Source organism: Oncorhynchus gorbuscha, linkage group LG16 (genome assembly GCF_021184085.1).
Source record: "Oncorhynchus gorbuscha isolate QuinsamMale2020 ecotype Even-year linkage group LG16, OgorEven_v1.0, whole genome shotgun sequence".
NCBI classification, from domain to species: Eukaryota; Metazoa; Chordata; class Actinopteri; order Salmoniformes; family Salmonidae; genus Oncorhynchus; species Oncorhynchus gorbuscha.
The window spans coordinates 90,879,217-90,903,812 of record NC_060188.1 but is presented as its reverse complement, the minus strand read 5'-3'; the positions used below and the strand labels follow the sequence as shown (position 1 = coordinate 90,903,812).

The following is a 24,596-nucleotide window of genomic DNA, read 5'->3' as shown; positions in this document are numbered from 1 at the left end:
CACAATCACTTTGACAGCACCCCTTTTTGATTTGAATGAAACATTTTACCCATTTGAATGTGCACAAAGTAGTTCCCATAATGTTATTTATGCCTATTTGTATGTATAGATTTTTTTCATATTCACATATTCTGTAGCAGACCCTATTTCACGTCATCTGAAGTTGTGTTGCATCCCACCATAGGTTGAGACATGTTCTTGAATACATGGCTTGACCACCGTTTCATAGTATCTCACATTTACTGCATGGTTGGTTAGTTATATCCAGAGGGAAAATATTTGATGGACTTGTACATACAAGAGCTACTAGATTCAACAGCTACTGCTTCTGCATTCCCAACTATTATTCTGAGCCAAAGTATTGCCTAGCAACTGTCACCTTGTTAAACGCCCTCCCTTCTGACTTAACCTAAGTCTTGCGACAGCCGACAACAGGCAGAAAAACCCTATTTAGAAAAACTGTGGTAATTAGTTTAGTTAGGCCCCTCCACCTCGTTCTCCAACCCATTCGGGAGCTCAGCCCATCCTATCCTAGCCCAGTCTAGCCAATCACATCCTGGAGCCCTGTCCATCCTATCATATCTTAAGCCCAGCAAATCCTATCCCAGCTCATTCCAGAGCCCGATCCAGCCAATCACGGCTCAGCTCCGCCCATTACAGAACCCAGCCCAGCCTATTCGAGAGCCACATGACCCGCTGCCAAGCACCGGAAAGTCCAATAACTTTTGTATTTCCCCTCATCCGCTACACATGACTCCAATTACTAACCTCATGGAGGCTAGGAAACTATAGTCCTGATTGAAGCACCTTGGCCCTGAAGTGGAGAGGGGGGTAGAGGAAAGAGAAGGGTGGTGGAGGGGAGAGGGAGGAGGAGGAAAGAGAAGAGTGGAGGGGAGAGGGAGGAAGAAAGAAAGAGAAGGGTGATAGAGGAGGAGAGTGTGGTGGAGGAGGAGGAAAGAGGAGGAGGAAAGAGAAGAGTGGTGGAGGGGAGAGGGAGGAGGAGGAAAGAGAAGGGTGGTGGAGGGGAGAGGGAGGAGGAGGAAAGAGAAGGGTGGTGGAGGGGAGAGGGAGGAGGAGGAAAGAGAAGGGTGGTGGAGGGGAGAGGGAGGAGGAGGAAAGAGAAGGGTGGTGGAGGGGAGAGGGAGGAGGAGGAAAGAGAAGGGTGGTGGAGGGGAGAGGGAGGAGGAGGAAAGAGAAGAGTGGTGGAGGGGAGGGGAGGAGGAGGAAAGAGAAGGGTGGTGGAGGGGAGAGGGAGGAGGAGGAAAGAGAAGGGTGGTGGAGGGGAGAGGGAGGAGGAGGAAAGAGAAGGGTGGTGGAGGGGAGAGGGAGGAGGAGGAAAGAGAAGAGTGGTGGAGGAGGAGGAAAGAGAAGAGTGGTGGAGGAGGAGGAAAGAGAAGAGTGGTGGAGGGGAGAGGGAGGAGGAGGAAAGAGAAGAGTGGTGGAGGAGGAGGAAAGAGAAGAGTGGTGGAGGAGGAGGAAAGAGAAGAGTGGTGGAGGAGGAGGAAGAGAAGGGTGGTGGAGGGGAGAGGGAGGAGGAGGAAAGAGAAGGGTGGTGGAGGAGGAGGAAAGAGAAGGGTGGTGGAGGGGAGAGGGAGGAGGAGGAAAGAGAAGGGTGGTGGAGGGGAGAGGGAGGAGGAGGAAAGAGAAGAGTGGTGGAGGAGGAGGAAAGAGAAGGGTGGTGGAGGGGAGAGGGAGGAGGAGGAAAGAGAAGGGTGGTGGAGGAGGAGGAAAGAGAAGGGTGGTGGAGGGGAGAGGGAGGAGGAGGAAAGAGAAGGGTGGTGGAGGGGAGAGGGAGGAGGAGGAAAGAGAAGAGTGGTGGAGGAGGAGGAAAGAGAAGAGTGGTGGAGGAGGAGGAAAGAGAAGAGTGGTGGAGGGGAGAGGGAGGAGGAGGAAAGAGAAGAGTGGTGGAGGGAAGAGGGAGGAGGAGGAAAGAGAAGAGTGGTGGAGGGGAGAGGGAGGAGGAGGAAAGAGAAGAGTGGTGGAGGAGGAGGAAAGAGAAGAGTGGTGGAGGGGAGAGGGGGAGGAGGAAAGAGAAGAGTGGTGGAGGAGGAGGAAAGAGAAGAGTGGTGGAGGGGAGAGGGAGGAGGAGGAAAGAGAAGAGTGGTGGAGGAGGAGGAAAGAGAAGAGTGGTGGAGGAGGAGGAAAGAGAAGAGTGGTGGAGGGGAGAGCGAGGAGGAGGAAAGAGAAGAGTGGTGGAGGGGAGAGGAGGAGGAGGAAAGAGAAGAGTGGTGGAGGGAAGAGGGAGGAGGAGGGAAGAGAAGAGTGGTGGAGGAGGAGGAAAGAGAAGAGTGGTGGAGGAGGAGGAAAGAGAAGAGTGGTGGAGGGGAGAGGGAGGAGGAGGAAAGAGAAGAGTGGTGGAGGGGAGAGGGAGGAGGAGGAAAGAGAAGAGTGGTGGAGGGAGAGGGAGGAGGAGGAAAGAGAAGAGTGGTGGAGGGAAGAGGGAGGAGGAGGGAAGAGAAGGGTGGTGGAGGGGAGAGGGAGGAGGAGGAAAGAGAAGAGTGGTGGAGGAGGAGGAAAGAGAAGAGTGGTGGAGGGGAGAGGGAGGAGGAGGAAAGAGAAGGGTGGTGGAGGGAGAGGGAGGAGGAGGAAAGAGAAGGGTGGTGGAGGGGAGAGGGAGGAGGAGGAAAGAGAAGAGTGGTGGAGGGGAGAGGGAGGAGGAGGAAAGAGAAGGGTGGTGGAGGGAGAGGGAGGAGGAGGAAAGAGAAGGGTGGTGGAGGGGAGAGGGAGGAGGAGGAAAGAGAAGAGTGGTGGAGGGGAGAGGGAGGAGGAGGAAAGAGAAGGGTGGTGGAGGAGGAGGAGGAGGAAAGAGAAGGGTGGTGGAGGGGAGAGGGAGGAGGAGGAAAGAGAAGGGTGGTGGAGGGGAGAGGGAGGAGGAGGAAAGAGAAGAGTGGTGGAGGGGAGAGGGAGGAGGAGGAAAGAGAAGGGTGGTGGAGGGGAGAGGGAGGAGGAGGAAAGAGAAGGGTGGTGGAGGGGAGAGGGAGGAGGAGGAAAGAGAAGGGTGGTGGAGGGGAGAGGGAGGAGGAGGAAAGAGAAGAGTGGTGGAGGGAGAGGGAGGAGGAGGAAAGAGAAGGGTGGTGGAGGGGAGAGGGAGGAGGAGGAAAGAGAAGGGTGGTGGAGGGGAGAGGGAGGAGGAGGAAAGAGAAGGGTGGTGGAGGGGAGAGGGAGGAGGAGGAAAGAGAAGAGTGGTGGAGGGGAGAGGGAGGAGGAGGAAAGAGAAGGGTGGTGGAGGGGAGAGGGAGGAGGAGGAAAGAGAAGGGTGGTGGAGGGGAGAGGGAGGAGGAGGAAGAGAAGGGTGGTGGAGGGGAGAGGGAGGAGGAGGAAAGAGAAGAGTGGTGGAGGGGAGAGGGAGGAGGAGGAAAGAGAAGGGTGGTGGAGGGGAGAGGGAGGAGGAGGAAAGAGAAGAGTGGTGGAGGGAAGAGGGAGGAGGAGGGAAGAGAAGGGTGGTGGAGGAGGGAGGAAGAAAGAAAGAGAAGGGTGGTGGATGGGAGAGGGAGGAGGAGGAAAGAAGGGTGATGGAGGAGGAAGGAAGAAAGAGAAGGGTGATGGAGGAGAAGGAAAGAGAAGGGTGGTGTTGAACTGCACCTGGAGGAACAAGCCACAGTTTAAGGCACCATATGCTGGTAAGGGGTGAGAAAGGTTAAAGAGGAGATGGGAGGATGGAAAGGAGGAGGCTGGTACACTGCAGCCGGAGGAGCAAGTCACAGATTAAGGCTCCATGTACATGGAGGTAACCAGAGAGCATTAACCGCTGCTGTGCCATCATTTAAACAACCACAGAGGAAGGAGAAAAGAAACAGAGCAAGCTGCCATCCCAATTGGGACCCTATTCCATACAAAGTGCACTACTTTTGACCAGAGTAGTATGGGGCCTGGTCAAAAGTAGTACACATAAAAGGGAATATGATGCCAATTGGGATGCAACCGAGGAGGGGCAGGCAGGCCGGATAGGAAGGCCTGAGGTTTATTATAGGAGCTCATTTCATCCGTCCCTCCCTCCATCCAGCCCTAAAGCCTCCATATGGCCACCAGACACCGCTGCATTAGAGAAGGACATAAACATTAATGTCCCATGTGACTTCATATCAGTAACACTTCTCAGAAATTAAATAAGAGCCATGGCAAGTAGAATACGGCTGTCATGGCTGGTTGCAGCACGCAAGCAGTGTCAAACATGCACCAGTGTGTCACACACACACACACACAGACAGAGAAGAGCTGGAGAGAGAGGCAGACTTGGCTATAAGTGAGAGAGGGTTAAAAGGGCTAGAATTATCCTGTCTCTTATTAAAAAGCAGGCATTTGGAAACCACAGCCACTCTGTCTCATGCACTCTGGGTGCAAACAGTACCCTATTCCCTTTATAGTGTACTACTTTGACCAGGGTCCATAGAGCTGGGGTAAAAATGAGTTCACTACAGCGAATAGGATACCATTTGGAATGCACCTGGACCAACACAGCTTCCCACATCCCGGCCATCTAGAACATCTCACTAACCAGTCAGCCTCTCTGCTCTGGTAACGTCATCTCTCACACATTTTTCACCTTTCTAAACGTCTCAACAGCTGATAGACAACTAGTTATCAATTTCATAGCAGCAGGTCCACGGAGGAGTCTGGTCTACATGGTAGTGCTGCGGACTCCAGACCACACATACACCCTGAGATACTGGTCCAAGTACTGTCTCAGTCATTTTCCTCTCTGTGCCCCTGACATTTGAATCTCTTCATCTACTTCCTTATCCTACCATTAAAACCAGGGGGAGAAAAAAAGGTCTCACCATCCATGGCCTGGCGGAGCACCTGCAGCTTCCTCTGCTTCTCTTTGATCCGGTCATAGGCTGAGGTCAGAGCTGAGCTGACCGACAGGGGTGAGTGGGGGTGGGCCTTCGTCCTGGGCGTCTCCATACCACCAAAGTCTGAGTAGCGGTTCTCCCCGTCTCGATCCCGGTTCACCCGGGAGGCTGACTTGTGCCTTCCCCCTGAGCGGGTACTGAGGGCACTGCTACCCCGCCTGGCATCCTCAAGGGCTCCAAAGCGGAGCATATCCGGGTCTATGTGGGCCAGGTCTACAGAAGACGCCCAGTTCTTCTTGTGTTGGGCTGTCGAGTCTCCTCTATAGGGCAGGGACCTCCTGTCCAGCTCTACCGGCCTGCCTCTCTGCTGGGGCTCGAGGTAGAGGGCCAGGTCTGCGGAGGACTCTGACCCAGGATGGTAGTCCGATGGTGGGTAGGGACCAGGCAGGGCCCCCTCACCTCTCAGGAGGTCCTGGATGGGGAGGGAACCCATGGAGCGACTCAGGCCACGGTTCAGAGATGCCTGCTCCTGACTACGAGCCTTGTAACGCTCCAGTACCCTCGGGGCTGCACTCCTCCCTGAGGGGAAAGACAGAAGGTAGATCAGACAACAGGGAAATAACATACTGTAAAGGGACTAATGAGAAAGTGTACCACAGGTTTTTGTGTTACACTACATGACCAAAAGTATGTGGACACCGCTTTGTCAAAAATCTCATTCCAAATGATTGGTATTAATATAGAGTTGGTCCCCTTTTGCTGCTGTAACCGCCTCAAACTCTTCTGGGAAGGCTTTCCACTAGGTGTTGGAACACTTCTACGAGGACATTCAGCCACAAGCTTTAGTGAGGTCGGGGGGGGGTGTATTAGGATCCCCATTAGCTGTTGCAAAAGCGGCAGCTACTCTTCCTGGGGTCCACATAAAACATGAAATAATACAGAACGTCAATAGACAAGAACAGCTCAAGGACAGAACTACATACAAATCAGATTCAAATCTGATTCTTCGGATATCCAAGATGGCGTAGCAGTCAGACGTCTTTGTCTTGTCCTGTCCTATGTATATCTTTTTAATATTTTTCCTAAACCTCAACTTCAAAATAGTTTCCTGCAACCCGCCTCACCAAACGTGGAGTGTTTTTTTCTAAAGTATTTATATTTACCGCCGAACTGGAATACCTCAACTGAAGCTATTTAGCTGTCTAGCTACCAGCTATCAGTCAGCTAACCACTGCTAGCGGTCATCAGCTAACCTTTAGCTCGGAAAGCTCTCGCCAGTTCGTACAACGAGTTTGAAACCAGAACATACCGGACCCATTTTTTTCTCCATATCCCCAGATTCCTCCCGCAAACTCTGAACCTTTTCATCTGGACCATCACAGTTAGCTAACCGCAACCCTGGTTGACTACTCCTGGCTAACGTTTCCGTCCCGGCGCTAACCCCAACTAGCCTGGAGCTATGCTACAATATCCGGACCCCTTCTACTGCCGGTACGGGGCACGGAACCCCGCCGATCCTTCACGACTGGAATACCGACAGGCCCCTCAGGCGCGACGTCCCTTGAAGGCCCATTCTGCTAACCGTGGCCTGCTGTCTAGAGCATATTGGACTGTTCGCTGACCCTTCAGCCAGTTTCTTGGACCACTATACCCATTTTGCCAATTGGACTTGGACCCCTCTGCTACTTGGAACCCTATTAATTCCACGACCGGTCTATCGACGTCACCGCACGAGGAGGCAAAAACAGACTTTCTTCCATCGCGACGTCCATCTAAGGCCCTTATGCTAGCTTGCTAGCCCAGGTCTGCTAACTGCTAGCTTGCTAGCCCAGGTCTGCTAACTGCTAGCTTGCTAGCCCCGGCCTGCTAACTGCTAGCTTGCTAGCCCCGGCCTGCTAACTGCTAGCTTGCTAGCCCCGGCCTGCTAACTGCTAGCTTGCTAGCCCCGGCCTGCTAACTGCTAGCTTGCTAGCCCCGGCCTGCTAACTGCTAGCTTGCTAGCCCCAGCCTGCTAACTGTCTGAATCGCAGTGTCCCCAGCCAGCCCAACCACCCACTGGACCCATACGATCACTTGGCTACGCATGCCTCTCCCTAATATCAATATGCCCTGTCCATTACTGTCCTGATTAGTGATTACGGTCTTATTTCACTGCAGAGCCTCTAGCCCTGCTCAATATGCCTTAACCAACCATGTTGTTCCACCTCCCACATATGCGATGACATCACCTGGTTTAAATGTCTCGAGACTAGATCTCTCTCATCATTACTCAATGCCTAGGTTTACCTCCAATGTACTCTCTTCCTACCATACCTTTTGTCTGTACATTATGCCTTGAATCTATGCGATCGTGCCCAGAAAACTGCACCCTCTGTTCCAAACGTGCTAGACAGCCAGATCTTATAGCCATTAGCCGTACCCTTATCCTACTTCTCTGTTCCTCTGGTGATGTAGAGGTTAATCCAGGTCCTGCAGTGCCTAGCTCCACTCCTACTCCCCAGGTGCTATCATTTGTTGACTTCTGTAACCGTAAAATCCTTGGTTTCCTGCATGTTAACATTAGAAGACTACTCCCTAAGTTTGCTTCATTCACTGCTTTAGCACATTCTGCCAATCCGGATGTCTTAGCCGTGTCTAAATCCTGGCTTAGGAAAACCACCAAAAACCCTGAAATTTCCATCCCAAACTATACAATTTCCCGCCAAGATAGAACTGCCAAAGGGGGCGGTGTTGCAATCTACTAGATCGCCTGCAGAGTTCCATCTTACTATCAAAGTCTGTACCAAAACAATTGGAGCTTCTATTTCTAAAAATTCACCTTTCCAAAAACAAGTCTCTCACTGTTGCCGCTTGCTATAGACCACCCTCTGCCCCCAGCTTTGCCCTGGACACCATATGTGAACTGATTGCCTCCCATCTATTTTCTGAGCTCGTGCTGCTAGGTGACCTAAACTGGGACATGCTTAACACCCCAGCCATCCTACAATCTAAGCTGGATTCCCTCAATCTCACACAAATGATCTATGAACCTACCAGGTACAACCCCAAATCCGTGAATACGTGCACCCTCATAGATATCATCCAAACTAACTCACCCTCCAAATACACCTCTGCTGTTTTCAACCAAGATCTCAGCGATCACTGCCTCATTGCCTGCATCCGTAATGGGTCTGCAGTCAAAACGACCACCCCTCACTGTCAAACGCTCCATAAAACACTTCAGCGAACAGGCCTTTCTAATCGACCTGGCAGGGGGTATCCTGGAATGACCTTGACCTCAACCCGTCAGTAGAGGATGCCTGGTTATTCTTTAAAAGTGCCTTCCTCACCATCAATGATGTCGCTCTCGCTGCTGGTGATTCTTTGAGTCACCTCTACGCAGACGACACCATTCTGTATACCTCTGGCCCTTCGTTGGACACTTAACTAACCCCCAGATGAGCTTCAATGCCATACAACTCTCCTTCCGTGGCCTCCAACTGCTCTTAAATGCAAGTAAAACTAAATGCATGCTCTTCAAACAATTGCTGCCCGCACCTGCCCACCCATCCAGCATCACTACTCTGGACGGTTCTGACTTCAAATACAGTGGGTCGAAAAAGTATTTAGTCAGCCACCAATTGTGCAAGTTCTCCAACTTCAAAAAGATGAGGCCTGTAATTTTCATCATAGGTACACTTCAACTATGACAGACAAAATGAGGGGGAAAAAATCCAGAAAATCACATTGTAGGATTTTTTATGAATTTATTTGAAAATGGTGGAAAATAAGTATTTGGTCAATAACAAAAGTGTATCTCAATACTTTGTTATATACCCTTTGTTGGAAATGACAGAGGTAAAACGTTTTCTGTAAGTCTTCACAAGGTTTTCACACACTGTTGCTGGTGCAGATCTCCTCTAGAGCAGTGATGTTTTGGGGCTGTTGCTGGGAAACACGGACTTTCAACTCCCTCCAAAGATTTTCTATGGGGTTGAGATCTGGAGACTGGCTAGGCCACTCCAGGACCTTGAAATGCTTCTTACGAAGCCACTCCGTTGTCCGGGCAGTGTGTTTGGGATCATTGTCATGCTGAAAGACCCAGCCACGTTTCATCTTCAATGCCCTTGCTGATGGAAGGAGGTTTTCACTCAAAATCTCACGATACATGGCGCCATTCATTCTTTCCTTTACACGGATCAGTCGTCCTGGTCCCTTTGCAGAAAAACAGCCCCAAGGCATGATGTTTCCACCCCCATGCTTCACAGTAGATATGGTGTTTTTTGGATGCAACTCAGCATTCTTTGTCCTCCAAACACAACGAGTTGAGTTCTTACCAAAACGTTCTTATTTTGGTTTCATTTGACCATATGATATTCTCCCAATCTTCTTCTGGATCATCCAAATGCTATCTAGCAAACTTCAGACGGGCCTGGACATGTACTGGCTTAAGCAGGGGGACACGTCTGGCACTGCAGGATTCGAGTCCCTGGCGGCGTAGTGTGTTACTGATGGAAGGCTTTGTTACTTTGGTCCCAGCTCTCTGTAGGTCATTCACTAGGTCCCCCCATGTGGTTCTAGGATTTTTGCTCATCATTCTTGTGATCATTTTGACCCCACGGGGTGAGATCTTGCGTGGAGCCCCAGATCGAGGAAGATTATCAGTGGTCTTGTGTCTTCCATTTCCTAATATTTGCTCCCACAGTTGATTTCTTCAAACCAAGCTGCTTACCTATTGCAGATTCAGTCTTCCCAGCCTGGTGCAGGTCTACAATTTTGTTTCTGGTGTCCTTTGACAGCTCTTTGGTCTTGGCCATAGTGGAGTTTGGAGTGTGACTGTTTGAGGTTGTGGACAGGTGTCTTTTATACTGATAATAAGTTCAAACAGGTGCCATTAATACAGGCAACGAGTAGAGGACAGAGGAGCCTCTTAAAGAAGAAGTTACAGGTCTGTGAGAGCCAGAAATCTTGCTTGTTTGTTTTTGACCAAATACTTATTTTCCACCAAATTTGCAAATACATTCATTACAAATGTGATTTTCTGGATTTTTTAAATTTTCATTTTGTCTGGCATAGTTGAAGTGTACCTATGATGAAAATTACAGGCCTCTCATCTTTTTAAGTGGGAGAACTTGCACAATTGGTGGCTGACTAAATACTTTTTTCCCCCACTGTATGTGGACAACTACAAATACCTAGGTATCTGGCTAGACTGTAAACTCTCCTTCCAGATTCACATTAAGCATCTCCAATCCAAAAATACATCTAGAGTCGGCTTCCTATTTCGCAACAAAGCATCCTTCACTCATGCTCCCAAACATACCCTTGTAAAACTGCCCATCCCACCGATCCTTGACTTCGGCGATGTCATTTACAAAACAGCTTCCAACACTCTACTCAACAAATTGGATGCAGTCTCGTGTCATCCGTTTTGTCACCAAAGCCCCATATACTATCCACCACTGCGACCTGTATGTTTTCGTTGACTGGCCCTCGCCTCATACTCGTCGCCAAACCCACTGGCTCCAGGTCATCTACAAGTCTCTGCTAGGTAAAGTCCCCCCTTATCTCAGCTCACTGGTCACCATAGCAGCACCCACCCATAGCACGCGCTCCAGCAGGTATATCTCACTGGTCACCCCCAAAGCAAATTCTTCCTTTGGCCGCCTCTCCTTCCAGTTCTCTGCTGCCAATGACTGGAACGAACTGCAAAAATCTCTGAAGCTGGAGACTCTTACCTCCCTCACTAGCTTTAAGCACCAGCTGTCAGAGCAGCTCACAGATCACTGCACCTGTACATAGCTCATCTGTAAATAGCCCCTCCAATCTACCTCATCCCCATACGGTATTAATTTATTTTTCTTGCTCCTTTGCACCCCAGTATCACATCTTGCACATTCATCCTCTGCACATCCTACCATTCCAGTGTTTAATTGCTATATTGTAATTACTTTGCCACCATGGCCTATTTATTGCCTTTTACCTCTCTTATCCTACCTCATTTGCACACACTGTATATAGATTTTCCTACTGTATTATTGATTGTACGTTTGTTTACTCCATGCGTAACTGTGTTGTTGTATGTGTCGTACTGCTTTGCTTTATCTTGGCCATGTCGCAGTTATCAATGAGAACTTGTTCTCAACTAGCCTACTTGGTTAAATAAATGTGAAATTAAAAAAAAATTGTCACATACACATGGTTAGCAGATGTTAATGCGAGTGTAGCGAAATGCTTGTGCTTCTAGTTCCGACAATGCAGTAATATCTAATACGTATTACAAACAATTTCACAACTATCTTATACACACATGTGTAAAGGAGTGAATAATAATATGTACATAAAAATATATAAATAAAACAAAGAATATGTACATATAAATATGGATGAGCGATGGCCGAACGGCATAGGCAAGATGCAGTAGATGGTATAGAGTACAGTATATACACATATGAGATGAGTAATGTAGGGTATGTAAACATTATATAAAGTGGCATTGTTTAAAGTGACTAGTGATACATTTATTGCATCCAATTTTTAATTATTAAAGTGGCTAGAGATTGAGTCAGTATGTTGGCAGAAGCCACTCAATGTTAGTGATGGTTGTTTAACAGTCTGATGGCCTTGAGGTAAAAGCTTAATGTTGGGCGATTAAGCCTGGCTCGCAGTCGGCATTACAATTCATCCCAAAGGTGTTTGATGGGGTTGAGGTCAGGGCTCTGTGCAGGCCAGTCAAGTTTTTCACAACGATCTTGACAAACCATTTCTGTATGCACCTCGCTTTGTGCACGTGGGCATTGTCATACTGAAACAGGAAAGGGCCTTCCCCAAACTGTTGCCACAAATTTGGAAGCACAGAATTATATAATGTCATTGTACGCTGTAGCGTTAAGATTACCCTTCACTGGAACTAAGGGGCCAAGTTCGAACCATTAAAAAAAAACAGACCCAGAACATTATTCCTCCTCCACCAAACTTTACATTTGGCACTATGCATTGGGGCAGGTAGCGTTCTGATTGGTGGATTCTAAGTCTTATTTGTCCATTGGACTGCCAGATGGTGAAGCAGGATTCATCACTCCAGAGAACATGTTTTCACTGTTCCAGAGTTACACTTGTGGCTTGTGTGCGGCAGCTCGGCCATGGAAACACATTTCATGAAGCTCTCGACTAACAGTTACTGTGCTGATGTTGCTTCCAGAGGCAGTTTGGAATTCGGTAGTGAGTGCAACCGTGGAGGCGATTTTTTGCACGCTTTGTGCTTCAGCGTAGCGCTTGTGTGGCCTACCATTCACGGCTGAGCTGTTGACGCTCCTAGACGTTTCACTTCACTAACAGCACTTGCAGTTAATTGACCGGGGCAGCTCATACATTTGACGAACTGACTTGTTGGAAAGATGGCATCCTATGACGGTGCCACGTTGAAAGTCACTGAGCTCTTCAGTATGGCCATTCTACTGCCAATGTTTGTCTATGGAGACTGCATGGCTGTGTGCTCAATTGTACGCATGTTGTTACATTACAGACTTATTCTACAATAGATTTAATAAATATTTTCCATCAGCAATCTACACACAATACCCCATAATAACAAAGCAAAAACTATTTTGTTTATAAAAGTCTGCAAACATAATACAAATACATAACAGAAATAGCTTATTTACTTATTTACTTATTTACTTATTTACTTATTTACAGTATTCAGACCCTTTGCTATGAGACTCAAATTTGAGCTCAGGTGCATCCTGCTTCCATTGATCAACTTTGAGATGTTTCTACTTCATTGGAGTCCACCTGTGGAAAATTCAATTGATTGGACATGACTTGGAAAGGCATACACCTGTCTATAAAGGTCCCGCAGTTGACAGTGCATGTCTGTACAAAATCTGAGCCATGAGGTCAAAGGAATTGTCCTTAGAGCTCAGACAGGATCGTGTCGAGGAACAGATCTGGGAAAGGGCACCGAAAAAAAGTATTCAGCATACCCAACAACACAGCGGCCTCCATTCTTAAATGGAAGAAGTTTGGAACCACGAAGACTCAGAGCTGGCCGCCCAGCCAAACTGAGCAATCGGGGGAGAAGAGCCTTGGTCAAGGAGGTGACCAAGAACCCAATGGTCAATCTGACAGAGCTTCAGAGTTCCTCTGTGGAGATGGGAGAAACTTTCAGAAGGACAACAATCTCTGCAGCACTCCACCAAATCAGGCCTTTATGGTAGAGTGGCCAGATGGAAGCCACTCCTCAGTAAAAGGCACGACAGCCCACTTGGAGTTGCCAAAAGGCACCTAAAGGACTCTCAGACCATGAGAAACAAGATTGTCTGGTTTGACGAAACGAAGATTGAACTCTTTGGCCTGAATGCCAAGGATTACGCACGGAGGAAATCAGGCACCATCCCTTCAGTGAAGCATGGTGGTGGCAGCATCATGCTGTGGGGATGTTATTCAGCAGCAGGAACTGGGAGACTAGTCAGGATCGAGGGAAAGATGAACAGAACAAAGTACAGAGAGATGCTTGATGAAAACCTGCTCCAGAATGCTCAGGACCTCAGATGGGGGTGATGGTTCACCTTCCAACAGGACAATAACCCTAAGCACACAGCCAAGACAACACAGGAGTGCCTTCGGGACAAGTCTCTGAATGTCCTTGAGTGGCCCAGCCAGAGCCCGGACTTGAACCCGGTCGAACATCTCTGGAGAGAAGAATGGGAGAAACTCTCCAAATACAGGTGTGCCAAGCTTGTAGGGTCATACCCAAAAAGACTCAACTGTAATTGCTGCCGAAGGTCCTTCAACAAAGTACTGAGTAAAGGGTCTGAATACTTATGTAAATGTGAAATAAAATTATAGTAAAAAAAAAATTGTAATACATTTGCAAAAACTTCTAAGAACATGTTTTTGCTTTGTCATTATGGGGTATTTAATCAATTTTAGAATAAGGCTGCAACATAAAACGTGGAAAATGTGGACAAAGTAAATGGGTCTGAATACTTTCCGAAGGCACTGTATAACTAGATTGGTGTCAATGCTGTGACAACCATAAGGAGTTGAGAAACTGGGACCTCTTCCGACTGCAGAACGAGAGAGACTGAGTAGCTAATGTTGGAGAGAGGGGGAGGGGACTCAGGCCTATAAAACATGTAGTGCCTTGCTTTAATCTACAAAGCATATGGCTCCATCTCTACAGTAAAACAGAACATCAAAGACAGAATACATTTTTTTTCCAGGAACACTCGCTATGGGGCAGACAGAAACTTTTCCAGGAACACTTGTTGCTATGGAGACAGACAGACCAGGACAAGATTGATTGAATTTTTTTTATATAAAAAAAACAAAACAGGAAATAGGACATTTGTTTTGAGGCTCCATTGGCCTTTCATTCTTAGTTGCAACATTCAGAGAATTGTTTCCAGGAGGTTTATCTAGAACTATTAGTGGTGGTGGGCATGGGTAAGCTGCACTGCACAGTCAGCGCTGTGGTACTAAAGCAGAATGAAAACAATCACGTCGCCCAGCATGAAAAACAAAGCAATGACAGCATTTTCTCCACAGTCACCATCAACACTAACCACCGACATGTCACATCTGCAGAAAGAAAGACAAGTGATGTTCACCCATATGACTGCGTGGCCACACATGCCTCCAACTCAATCAAGTTTGCAGACGACACTACAGTAGTAGGCCTGATTACCAACAATAACGAGACAGGCTACAGGGAGGTGGTGTGGGCCCTGGGAGTGTGGTGCCAGGAAAATACCCCACACTTAACGTTAACAAAAACAACTGATCGTAGACTTCAGGAAACAGCAGAGGGAGCAACACCCCCCCCCCCCCCCCCCCATCAACGGGACCGCAGTGGAGAAGGTGGAAAGTTAAGTTCCTTGGCGTACACGTCAATGACACTGAAAATGGTACACCAACGCAGTAGTGAAGAAATTTGGCTTGGCACCTAAAACCTTCACACATGCACAATTGAGAGCGTCCTGTCGGGCTGTATCTCTGCTTGGTACGGCAACTGCACCGCCCACAACCGCAGGGCTCTCCAGAAGTTGTTGCGGTCTGCCAAATGCATCACGGGGGGGCAAACTACCTGCCCTCCAGGACACCTACAGCACCCAATGTCACAGGAAGGCCAAAAAGATCATCAAGGACAACAACCACCCGAGCCACTGCCTGTTCACCCCGCTATCATCCAGAAGGCGAGGTCAGTAAAGGTGCATCAAAGCTGGGACCGAGAGACTGAAAAACCAGCTCAAGGCCATCCGACTGTTAAATAGCCATCACTAGCACAGAGGCTGGTGGAATATATATAGAATTGAAATCACTGGCCACATAAACGGAACACTAGTCACTTTAATAATGTTTACATATTTTTGCATTACTCATCGCACATGTATATACTGTATTCTATCCTATTCTACTGCATCTTCTTCCATGCCTGCCTGTAATGCCAGGTGGGAGGAGGTTTGGTCTTTTGAGACTTTTATATTGGTTCCATTGTCCCAGGCGTGCTCAATCAAGTCCAGCTAAAGTATTTTAAATTAGTATTGAACCCAGACCAGCTTAGGAACTATAATCAATACCATGCAATGGTTACATAAGCCTCCTCTCCGCTCCCATTTCTTTTTCAAACGAAAGGAAGTAGGCATCTTTAAAGTATCAATAAAAAGTCTGATGACCTGAGGACTGAAGGAGTTGAATCTGAAAAAGGGGGTAACACAGACAGGCCCTGGATCTTCATACCTTAATTAACACTTCAAACCCTTGGATTATACCTTAAAAACTACACATGTACACTTGATACTTTCTATTGTAAACACACCAATTCGATTAGCTAACTTCCAGCACATTTCAAGGCTGTTCATTTCCTCTCACCACTGACTTGTCTGCTGAGCACCTCCCTCTTGGCCATGGTTCAGGAAGCGTGGGAGTCAGTCAACATGAGGACACTGGTAATGCACCGCCACCCATTAAAAGAAGGATCCGTGAACTAAAACTAGTGTTCAGTTCACTGTCCCAACTTGTCTATGCCAGCCTACCAGGGTCTCTATTGTTAGTGTTATGTTCAGCCCGCCTACTGTAACACCCCCAGGGATTTTTTTAATCTTCCATCAGCTAGAGGAGACCAAGCCTGTTAGAACCGGACCAAGGTCTGTCGCTCTGTTGAAATTGTGAATCACTTCCTCCCAGTAACAGCAGCAACACTGACATGACTCAGAAAGTCATTAGATCAGATATTCATCAATCAGGTATATACTCAGTCTATATTCAGCCAGGTGAAATCGACTGTAGGCCAATCGTAAGTATGTACGTACAGTGCCTTCAGAAAGCGTTCACACCCCTCAACTTTTTCCCACACCCTGAATTCAACATTTATTTATTTCTCACCCTTCTACTGCACACAAGACAATAACAAAGTGAAAACATGTTCTTAGTAATTTTGGCAAATGTAGTTCAAAATGAACTACATAAATCTAATTGACATTAGTATTCACACCCGTCAATGCTTTCTGTAAGTTTAAAAGCTTTGGATTGTACAAATATTTAAAATTCTTCAACCTCTGTGTCAAGTTGGTTATTGATCATTGCTAGACGCCATTTTCAAGTTTTGCCATCGATTTTCAAGATGAATTAAATCAAAACTAACTATGCCACTCAGGGACATTCAACGTCATCTTAGTAAGCAACTCCAGTGTATTTTTGACCATGAATTTTAGGTTATTGTCCTGCTGAAAGGTGTATTTGTTTCCCAGCGTCTGTTGAAAAGCAGAACCAGGACCTGCCTGTGCTTAGCTCCATTCCGTTTCATCCTAAAAAAATCTAATAAAATCCCTAGTCCTTGCCAATGACAAGCATACCCATAACATGATGCAGCCACCAACATGCATGAAAATATGAAGAGTGATGTGTTGTTGGATTTGCCCAAAAGATAATGCTTTGGCTTACTGGTGCTCTTCCATGCCATCCCTAGGAGGGGTGTGTCACTTGAGTGGGTTGAGTCACTGACGTGGCCTTCCTGTCTGGATTGGCACCCCCCTTGGGTTGTGCCATGGCGGAGATCTTTGTGGGCTATACTTGGCCTTGTTTCAGGATGGTAAGTTGGTGGTTGAAGATATCCCTCTAGTTGTGTAGGGGCTGTGCTTTGGCAAAGTGGGTGGGGTTATATCCTGCCTGTTTGACCCTGTCCGGGGGTACCTTCGGATGGGACCACAGTGTCTGACACCTTCTGTCTCAGCCTCCAGTAGTTTGTGTCGGGGGGCTAGGGTCAGTTTGTTATATCTGGAGTACTTCTCCTGTCTTATCCGGTGTCCTGTGTGAATTTAAGTATGCTCTCTAATTCTCTCTCTCTCTCCTGGAGGACCTGAGCCCTAGGACTATGCCCCAGGACTACCTGGCATGATGACTCCTTGTTGTCCCCAGTCCACCTGGCCGTGCTGCTGCTCCAGTTTCAACTGTTCTGCCTGCAGCTATGGAACCCTGACCTGTTCACTGTGATTACTATTATTTGACCATGCTGGTCATTTGCTGGTCATTTATCACCATGCTGGTCATTTATCACTATGCTGGTCATTTATCAACATCTTGGCCATGTTCTGTTATAATCTCCACCTGGCACAGCCAGAAGAGGACTGGCCACCCCTCATAGCCTGGTTCCTCTAAGTTTCTTCCTAGGTTTTGGCCTTTCTAGGGAGTTTTTCCTAGCTACTGTGCTTCTACACCTGCATTGCTTGCTTTTTGGGGATTTAGGCTGAGTTTCTGTACAGCACTCTGAGATATCAGCTGATGTAAGAAGAGCTATATAAATACATTTGTATTATGACAAAGTTAATTTCTTTGACACATTCTTTGCAGTTTTACTCTATTGCATTATTACCAACTGGATGCATGTTCTGGAATATTTTTATTCTGTACAGGCTTCCTTTTCACTCAGCCATTCTAAATCTACCTGGCCCGGGTATCATGGAAGGATATTGACCTCATCCAGTCAGTTGAGGATGCCTGGTCATTCTTGAAAAGTAACTTCCTCACCATTTTAGATAAGCATGCTCGGTTCAAAAAATGCAGAACTAAGAACAGATACAGCCCTTGGTTCACTCCAGACCTGACTGCCACCGTAGTCCCCGTGATATGCAACTGTTCAGGGAAGTCAGGAACCAATACACGCAGTCAGGAAAGCAAAGACCAGCTTCTTCAGGCAGAAATTTGCATCCTGTAGCTCTAACTCCAAAACGTTCTGGGACACTAAAGTCCATGGAGAACAAGAGCTCCTCCTCCCAGCTGCCCACTGCACTGAGGCTAGGTAACACGGTCACCACCGATAAATCCATGATTATCAAAAACTTCAACAAGCATTTCTCAGCTGGCCATGCCTTCCCCCTGGCTACTCCAACCTCGGCCAACAGCTCCCCCCCCCTCGGTTTTTCTAATGACTGCCTTGCCTGGTTCACCAACTACTTTGCAGACAGAGTTCAGTGTGTCAAATCGGAGGGCATGCTGTCAGTTCCTCTGGCAGTCTAAGGGGGTGCCACAGGGTTCAATTCTCGGGCCGACTCTTTTCTCTGTATATATCAATGATGTTAATCTTGCGATTCCCTGATCCACCTCTACGCAAACGACACCATTCTGTATACTTCCGGCCCGTCCTTGGACACTGTGCTATCTAACCTCCAAACGAGCTTCAATGCCATACAACACTCCTTCCGTGGCCTCCAACTGCTCTTAAACGCTAGTAAAAACCAAATGCATGCTTTCAACCGTTCACTGCCTGCACACGCACACCCGACTAGCATCACCACCCTGGATGGTTCCGACCTAGAATATGTGGACATCTATAAGTACCTAGGTGTCTGGCTAGACTAAACTCTCCTTCCAGACTCACATCAAACATCTCCAATATAAGATCAAATCTAGTCGGCTTTCTATTCCGTAACAAAGCATCCTTCACTCACGCCGCCAAACTTACCCTAGTAAAACTGACTATCCTACCGATCCTCGACTTCGGCGATGTCATCTACAAAATAACTTTCAATACTCTACTCAGCAAACTGGATGCTGTTTATCACAGTGCCATACGTTTTGTTACTAATGCACCTTATACCACCCACCACTGCGACCTGTATGCCCGGCTGGCCCTCGCTACATATTCGTCGCCAGACCCACTGGCTCCAGGCCATCTACAAGTCCATGCTAGGTAAAGCTCCACCTTATCTCAGTTCACTGGTCACAATGGCAACACCCACCCGTAGCACGCGCTCCAGAAGGTGTATCTCACTGATCATCCCTAAAGCCAACACTTCATTTGGCCGCCTTTCGTTCCAGTTCTCTGCTGCCTGTGACTGGAATGAATTGCAAAAAAAAAAAAAAAACCACTGAAGTTGGAGACTTTTATCTCCCTCACCAACTTCAAACATCAGCTATCTGAGCAGCTAACCGATCGCTGCAGCTGTACATAGTCTATCGGTAAATAGCCCACCCAATTTTACCTACCTCATCCCCATACTGTTTATATTTATTTACTTTTCTGCTCTTTTGCACACCAGTATCTCTACCTGTACATGACCATCTGATCATTTATCACTCGTGTTAATCTGCTAAATTGTAATTATTTGCCTACCTCATGCCTTTTGCACACAATGTATATAGACTTTTTTCTACTGTGTTATTGACTTGTTAATTGTTTACTACATGTGTAACTCTGTGTTGTCTGTTCACACTGCTATGCTTTATCTTGGCCAGGTCGCAGTTGCAAATGAGAACTTGTTCTCAACTAGCCTACCTGGTTAAATAAAGGTGAATAAATAAAAATATTTAAAAAAATAGGTTAGTATTGTGGAGGAACTACAATGCTAACCCATTCTCAGAATTATACCACTGTCATTAATTAAACTCTGGAACTGTTTTCAAGTCATCATTACAGATAATTTATTGTGTGGGGTACAGAGATGAGGTAGTCATTCAAAAATAAGGTTAAACACTATTATTGCACACAGAGTGAGTCCAATCAACTTGTTAAGCACATTTACTCCTGAACTTATTTAGGCTTACCAAAACAAAAAGGGGTTGAATAATTAGACTCAATACATTTCAGGTTTTTATTTTTAATTCAAATCCATTTTAAATGCAGGATGTTACAACAAAATGGAAAGTGGAGAAGGTCGAGGTGAGTACTTTCTGAAGGCACAGTACCCTAAAAGCGTCTGCTAAATGGCATATATTATTATTATTATTCCTGTAGTGGCGTCCTAAATGATTGACACCCTTGATGAAGATGAGAAATAATGGCAGCATAAAATTATAAATATTTTTTATAAATGAAGGAAGTGATTTGCCCATATTCAAATGTGTTAGATGTATTTGCTGTTTGTCTCTCAGAATAGTTATTTTTTGACCAAAAGAAATGAAAGATAAATAACTGTCATTTTGGAGTAGCTTGTATTGTAAATAACAATATGGTTCTAAAAACTTCTACATTAAATGTGGATGCTACCAAGACTACAGAGAATCCTGAAAGAACCGTGAATAATGATGAGTGAAAGTTACAGAGGGCCAAAGACATGCAAACTCACCATTACCAATAACAGGCGAGGTTAGCATGTTTAAAAAAAATCTTTGACCATCTGTAACTTTCTCACTCATCATTATTCACGGTTCAGTCAGGAGTATCCGTAATAATGGTAGCATCCACATTAATGTAGAAGTGTTGTAACATTCTATTCTTATTTACAATAAACGAGACTCCAAAGTGACAATTCTATATTTAAATCATTCATGCCTACTGGGCACAACTGCAAATGATTCCAACAAGTTTGTAGATCCCGAAGCTTGATTTAGGCATTGTGTGCTGGAAATATATGGACAAAATACTACACTTGGACTACTTTATTTAGAAAAATCTTTAGGGGTGTCAATAATTTGCACCCCTACCTTGTTGAGAAAAAGTATTAAACAAAATCTGAGCAATTGTATTAGTATAAAATGCACCAAATAAATGTGGCCTACAATGTTGCTCAGTATTTGAAATCCTTTATTTTATACAGTCATTATTGCTTATATTTATCAAGGGTGTCAATCATTTCAGACCCCACAGTGTGTGTGTGTGTGTGTGTGTGTGTGTGTGTGTGTGTGTGTGTGTGTGTGTGTGTGTGTGTGTGTGTGTGTGTGTGTGTGTGTGTGTGTGTGTGTGTGTACACACACAGGGGTAGAAGGTAAGGTTCTCTATTGTCACTAAAAGCCTCTATGCAGGAGGTTGAGATTGTGAAGATCATGTTACCTGAGGGAAGGCCTTTGCCCCGAAGCCTCTCTCGAATCTCCTTGCTCCTCTCCGGAATAGACTCCCTATCACTCTGGGACAGCAGGCCATCCAACTAATGGAGATATGGAGAAAGACAGAAAAAGAGGGAGCGAGAGAGAGAACAAATGGGCAAGAGAGCACAAGAAAATGAGAAAAAGCGAGCAAATGAGAGAGTGAGCAGGAAGGAGAGCGTGAGAATAAAGGAAAGCAAGAAACAAAAAAAAGACAATAGTTGAGGTTATCACAAGGAGCTGGAGGGGACATCTAATAGTTTGTCTGAGGTGTCATAAAAAGCCAGTCACGTGTTAGTTAGTAAACAGCAGGTAGAAAGAGGGAGCTGGTGAATCCATAGATCTATATCTATCGGAGAGTCTCTGTGGTGCGGCACACGAGATGATGAAGTTACACATCTGCAATTCACAACTAAATGTTTGCCCTCTTGTTCCTCCGTTCGTCTCCGCTCCTCGTACACATGCTGCTCTTCCTTCAGAAAAGCATGTATAAGAATTCTTTGAAGATGAATACACAACGCAGAGACCAAATCTGCCTGTCCTTGCAATTAGTTTATGTTCGTTAGCATTTAGCTAACAGCATCCCATCTGATTTCGCTATTACTTTTGCTAATTTTGTTAGCATTCTGGTAAAACTGCCAACAGGAAGGAATTTGTTTGTATTTTTTTGCGACCCCTTGAGTGCAATCCAGGTAATACCGTAAGAATGGTATGAAAATCTGGATACCGCCCAAGCCTACTGTATTTTGTTAAGAATAAGGGGTATTAAACCCACAGGTCCATTCTAAAATGTTCCAACACTAGCTAACAGTGATGTGTTGTAGTTGTGTACCTGGGAGAGGCTGCCCAACACCAGTCGGACCAGCTTTCTGATGTGTGTGAAGGAGGGTTCGCAGCTAGAATTTCTGATGTGTGTGCTGCAGGCGTCCATTACGGTGAGAACAGACATACGGCTCAGGGTGGTGTCGTCACACATGTTGAGGAGAATACTGTTCAGGTGCTCACCCAGCTTCATGGGCTGAGACAGACAGACATCACAGAGGGGTTAACAGACACATACACGGGAGGAGAAGTATACATCAAACAGCATTTCTGCACATAGAAAAACACCTTGTGAATATATCATCTATGGACTATGAATGTTGCAGCTGTACCTGACTCTGTGGAACCTCATAGTCAGCTCCCCAAAACAAGGTCATTCCAAGGGAGTACATGTGCATCTGTGGAAAATTAATTACATTTTTTTTTTAAAAAACAGGATAAGTGGTTCCAATAATTTTAGACACAAAAAGGTAGCAGCTGTAGTTGAAAAAAACAAAACAAGGGAGAGGACTAGCTCTCGTCTGACTAGTACAACAATATTCTGACCCTTTGTTCTGTTATGAAATCAAACGACGAGATCCAAACCGGTTCCATTCCATACAATTCTGCAGGAAAGCCCCCTCAGAGCAGAGGAACAGCTTCCCCTCAGAGCAGAGGAACAGCTTCCCCTCAGAGCAGAGGAACAGCTTCCCCTCAGAGCAGAGGAACAGCTTCCCCTCAGAGCAGAGGAACAGCATCCCCTCAGAGCAGAGCAACAGCATCCCCTCAGAGCAGAGCAACAGCATCCCCTCAGAGCAGAGCAACAGCTTCCCCTCAGAGCAGAGCAACAGCTTCCCCTCAGAGCAGAGCAACAGCTTCCCCTCAGAGCAGAGCAACAGCTTCCCCTCAGAGCAGAGCAACAGCTTCCCCTCAGAGCAGAGCAACAGCTTCCCCTCAGAGCAGAGCAACAGCTTCCCCTCAGAGCAGAGCAGAGCAGAGCAGAGCAACAGCTTCCCCTCAGAGCAGAGCAACAGCTTCCCCTCAGAGCAGAGCAACAGCTTCCCCTCAGAGCAGAGCAACAGCTTCCCCTCAGAGCAGAGCAACAGCTCCCCTCAGAGCAGAGCAACAGCATCCCCTCAGAGCAGAGCAACAGCATCCCCTCAGAGCAGAGCAACAGCATCCCCTCAGAGCAGAGCAACAGCATCCCCTCAGAGCAGAGCAACAGCATCCCCTCAGAGCAGAGCAACAGCATCCCCTCAGAGCAGAGCAACAGCATCCCCAGAGCAGAGCAACAGCATCCCCTCAGAGCAGAGCAACAGCATCCCCTCAGAGCAGAGCAACAGCATCCCCTCAGAGCAGAGCAACAGCATCCCCTCAGAGCAGAGCAACAGCATCCCCTCAGAGCAGAGCAACAGCATCCCCTCAGAGCAGAGCAACAGCATCCCCTCAGAGCAGAGCAACAGCTCCCCTCAGAGCAGAGCAACAGCTTCCCCTCAGAGCAGAGCAACAGCTTCCCCTCAGAGCAGAGCAACAGCTTCCCCTCAGAGCAGAGCAACAGCTTCCCCTCAGAGCAGAGCAACAGCTTCCCTCAGAGCAGAGCAACAGCTTCCCCTCAGAGCAGAGCAACAGCTTCCCCTCAGAGCAGAGCAACAGCTTCCCCTCAGAGCAGAGCAACAGCTTCCCCTCAGAGCAGAGCAACAGCTTCCCCTCAGAGCAGAGCAACAGCTTCCCCTCAGAGCAGAGCAACAGCTTCCCCTCAGAGCAGAGCAACAGCTTCCCCCCTCAGAGCAGAGCAACAGCTTCCCCTCAGAGCAGAGCAACAGCTTCCCCTCAGAGCAGAGCAACAGCTTCCCTCAGAGCAGAGCAACAGCTTCCCCTCAGAGCAGAGCAACAGCTTCCCTCAGAGCAGAGCAACAGCTTCCCCTCAGAGCAGAGCAACAGCTTCCCCTCAGAGCAGAGCAACAGCTTCCCCTCAGAGCAGAGCAACAGCTTCCCCTCAGAGCAGAGCAACAGCTTCCCCTCAGAGCAGAGCAACAGCTTCCCCTCAGAGCAGAGCAACAGCTTCCCCTCAGAGCAGAGCAACAGCTTCCCCTCAGAGCAGAGCAACAGCTTCCCCTCAGAGCAGAGCAACAGCTTCCCCTCAGAGCAGAGCAACAGCTTCCAGAGCAGAGCAACAGCTTCCCCTCAGAGCAGAGCAACAGCTTCCCCTCAGAGCAGAGCAACAGCTTCCCCTCAGAGCAGAGCAACAGCTTCCCCTCAGAGCAGAGCAACAGCTTCCCCTCAGAGCAGAGCAACAGCTTCCCCTCAGAGCAGAGCAACAGCTTCCCTCAGAGCAGAGCAACAGCTTCCCCTCAGAGCAGAGCAACAGCTTCCCCTCAGAGCAGAGCAACAGCTTCCCCTCAGAGCAGAGCAACAGCTTCCCCTCAGAGCAGAGCAACAGCTTCCCCTCAGAGCAGAGCAACAGCTTCCCCTCAGAGCAGAGCAACAGCTTCCCCTCAGAGCAGAGCAACAGCTTCCCCTCAGAGCAGAGCAACAGCTTCCCCTCAGAGCAGAGCAACAGCTTCCCCTCAGAGCAGAGCAACAGCTTCCCCTCAGAGCAGAGCAACAGCTTCCCCTCAGAGCAGAGCAACAGCTTCCCCTCAGAGCAGAGCAACAGCTTCCCCTCAGAGCAGAGCAACAGCTTCCCCTCAGAGCAGAGCAACAGCTTCCCCTCAGAGCAGA

General features: G+C 47.4%; 1 protein-coding gene across 4 annotated transcripts in view; it reads right to left on the bottom strand.

Annotated features, from left to right (window-relative positions):
* ptpn13 (protein tyrosine phosphatase non-receptor type 13) overlaps positions 1–24,596 on the bottom strand; it is a 178,313-nt gene that overhangs the window by 100,315 nt on the left and 53,402 nt on the right. For all 4 annotated transcript variants that reach the window (XM_046305174.1, XM_046305175.1, XM_046305177.1 and 1 more), the window contains exons 4-7: positions 22,229–22,294; positions 21,907–22,092; positions 21,043–21,136; positions 4,779–5,372 (exon numbers count right to left, since the gene is read on the bottom strand). In XM_046305174.1, the coding sequence (XP_046161130.1) occupies positions 4,779–5,372; positions 21,043–21,136; positions 21,907–22,092; positions 22,229–22,294 (940 nt within the window). The remainder of the gene's footprint in view (positions 1–4,778; positions 5,373–21,042; positions 21,137–21,906; positions 22,093–22,228; positions 22,295–24,596) is intronic.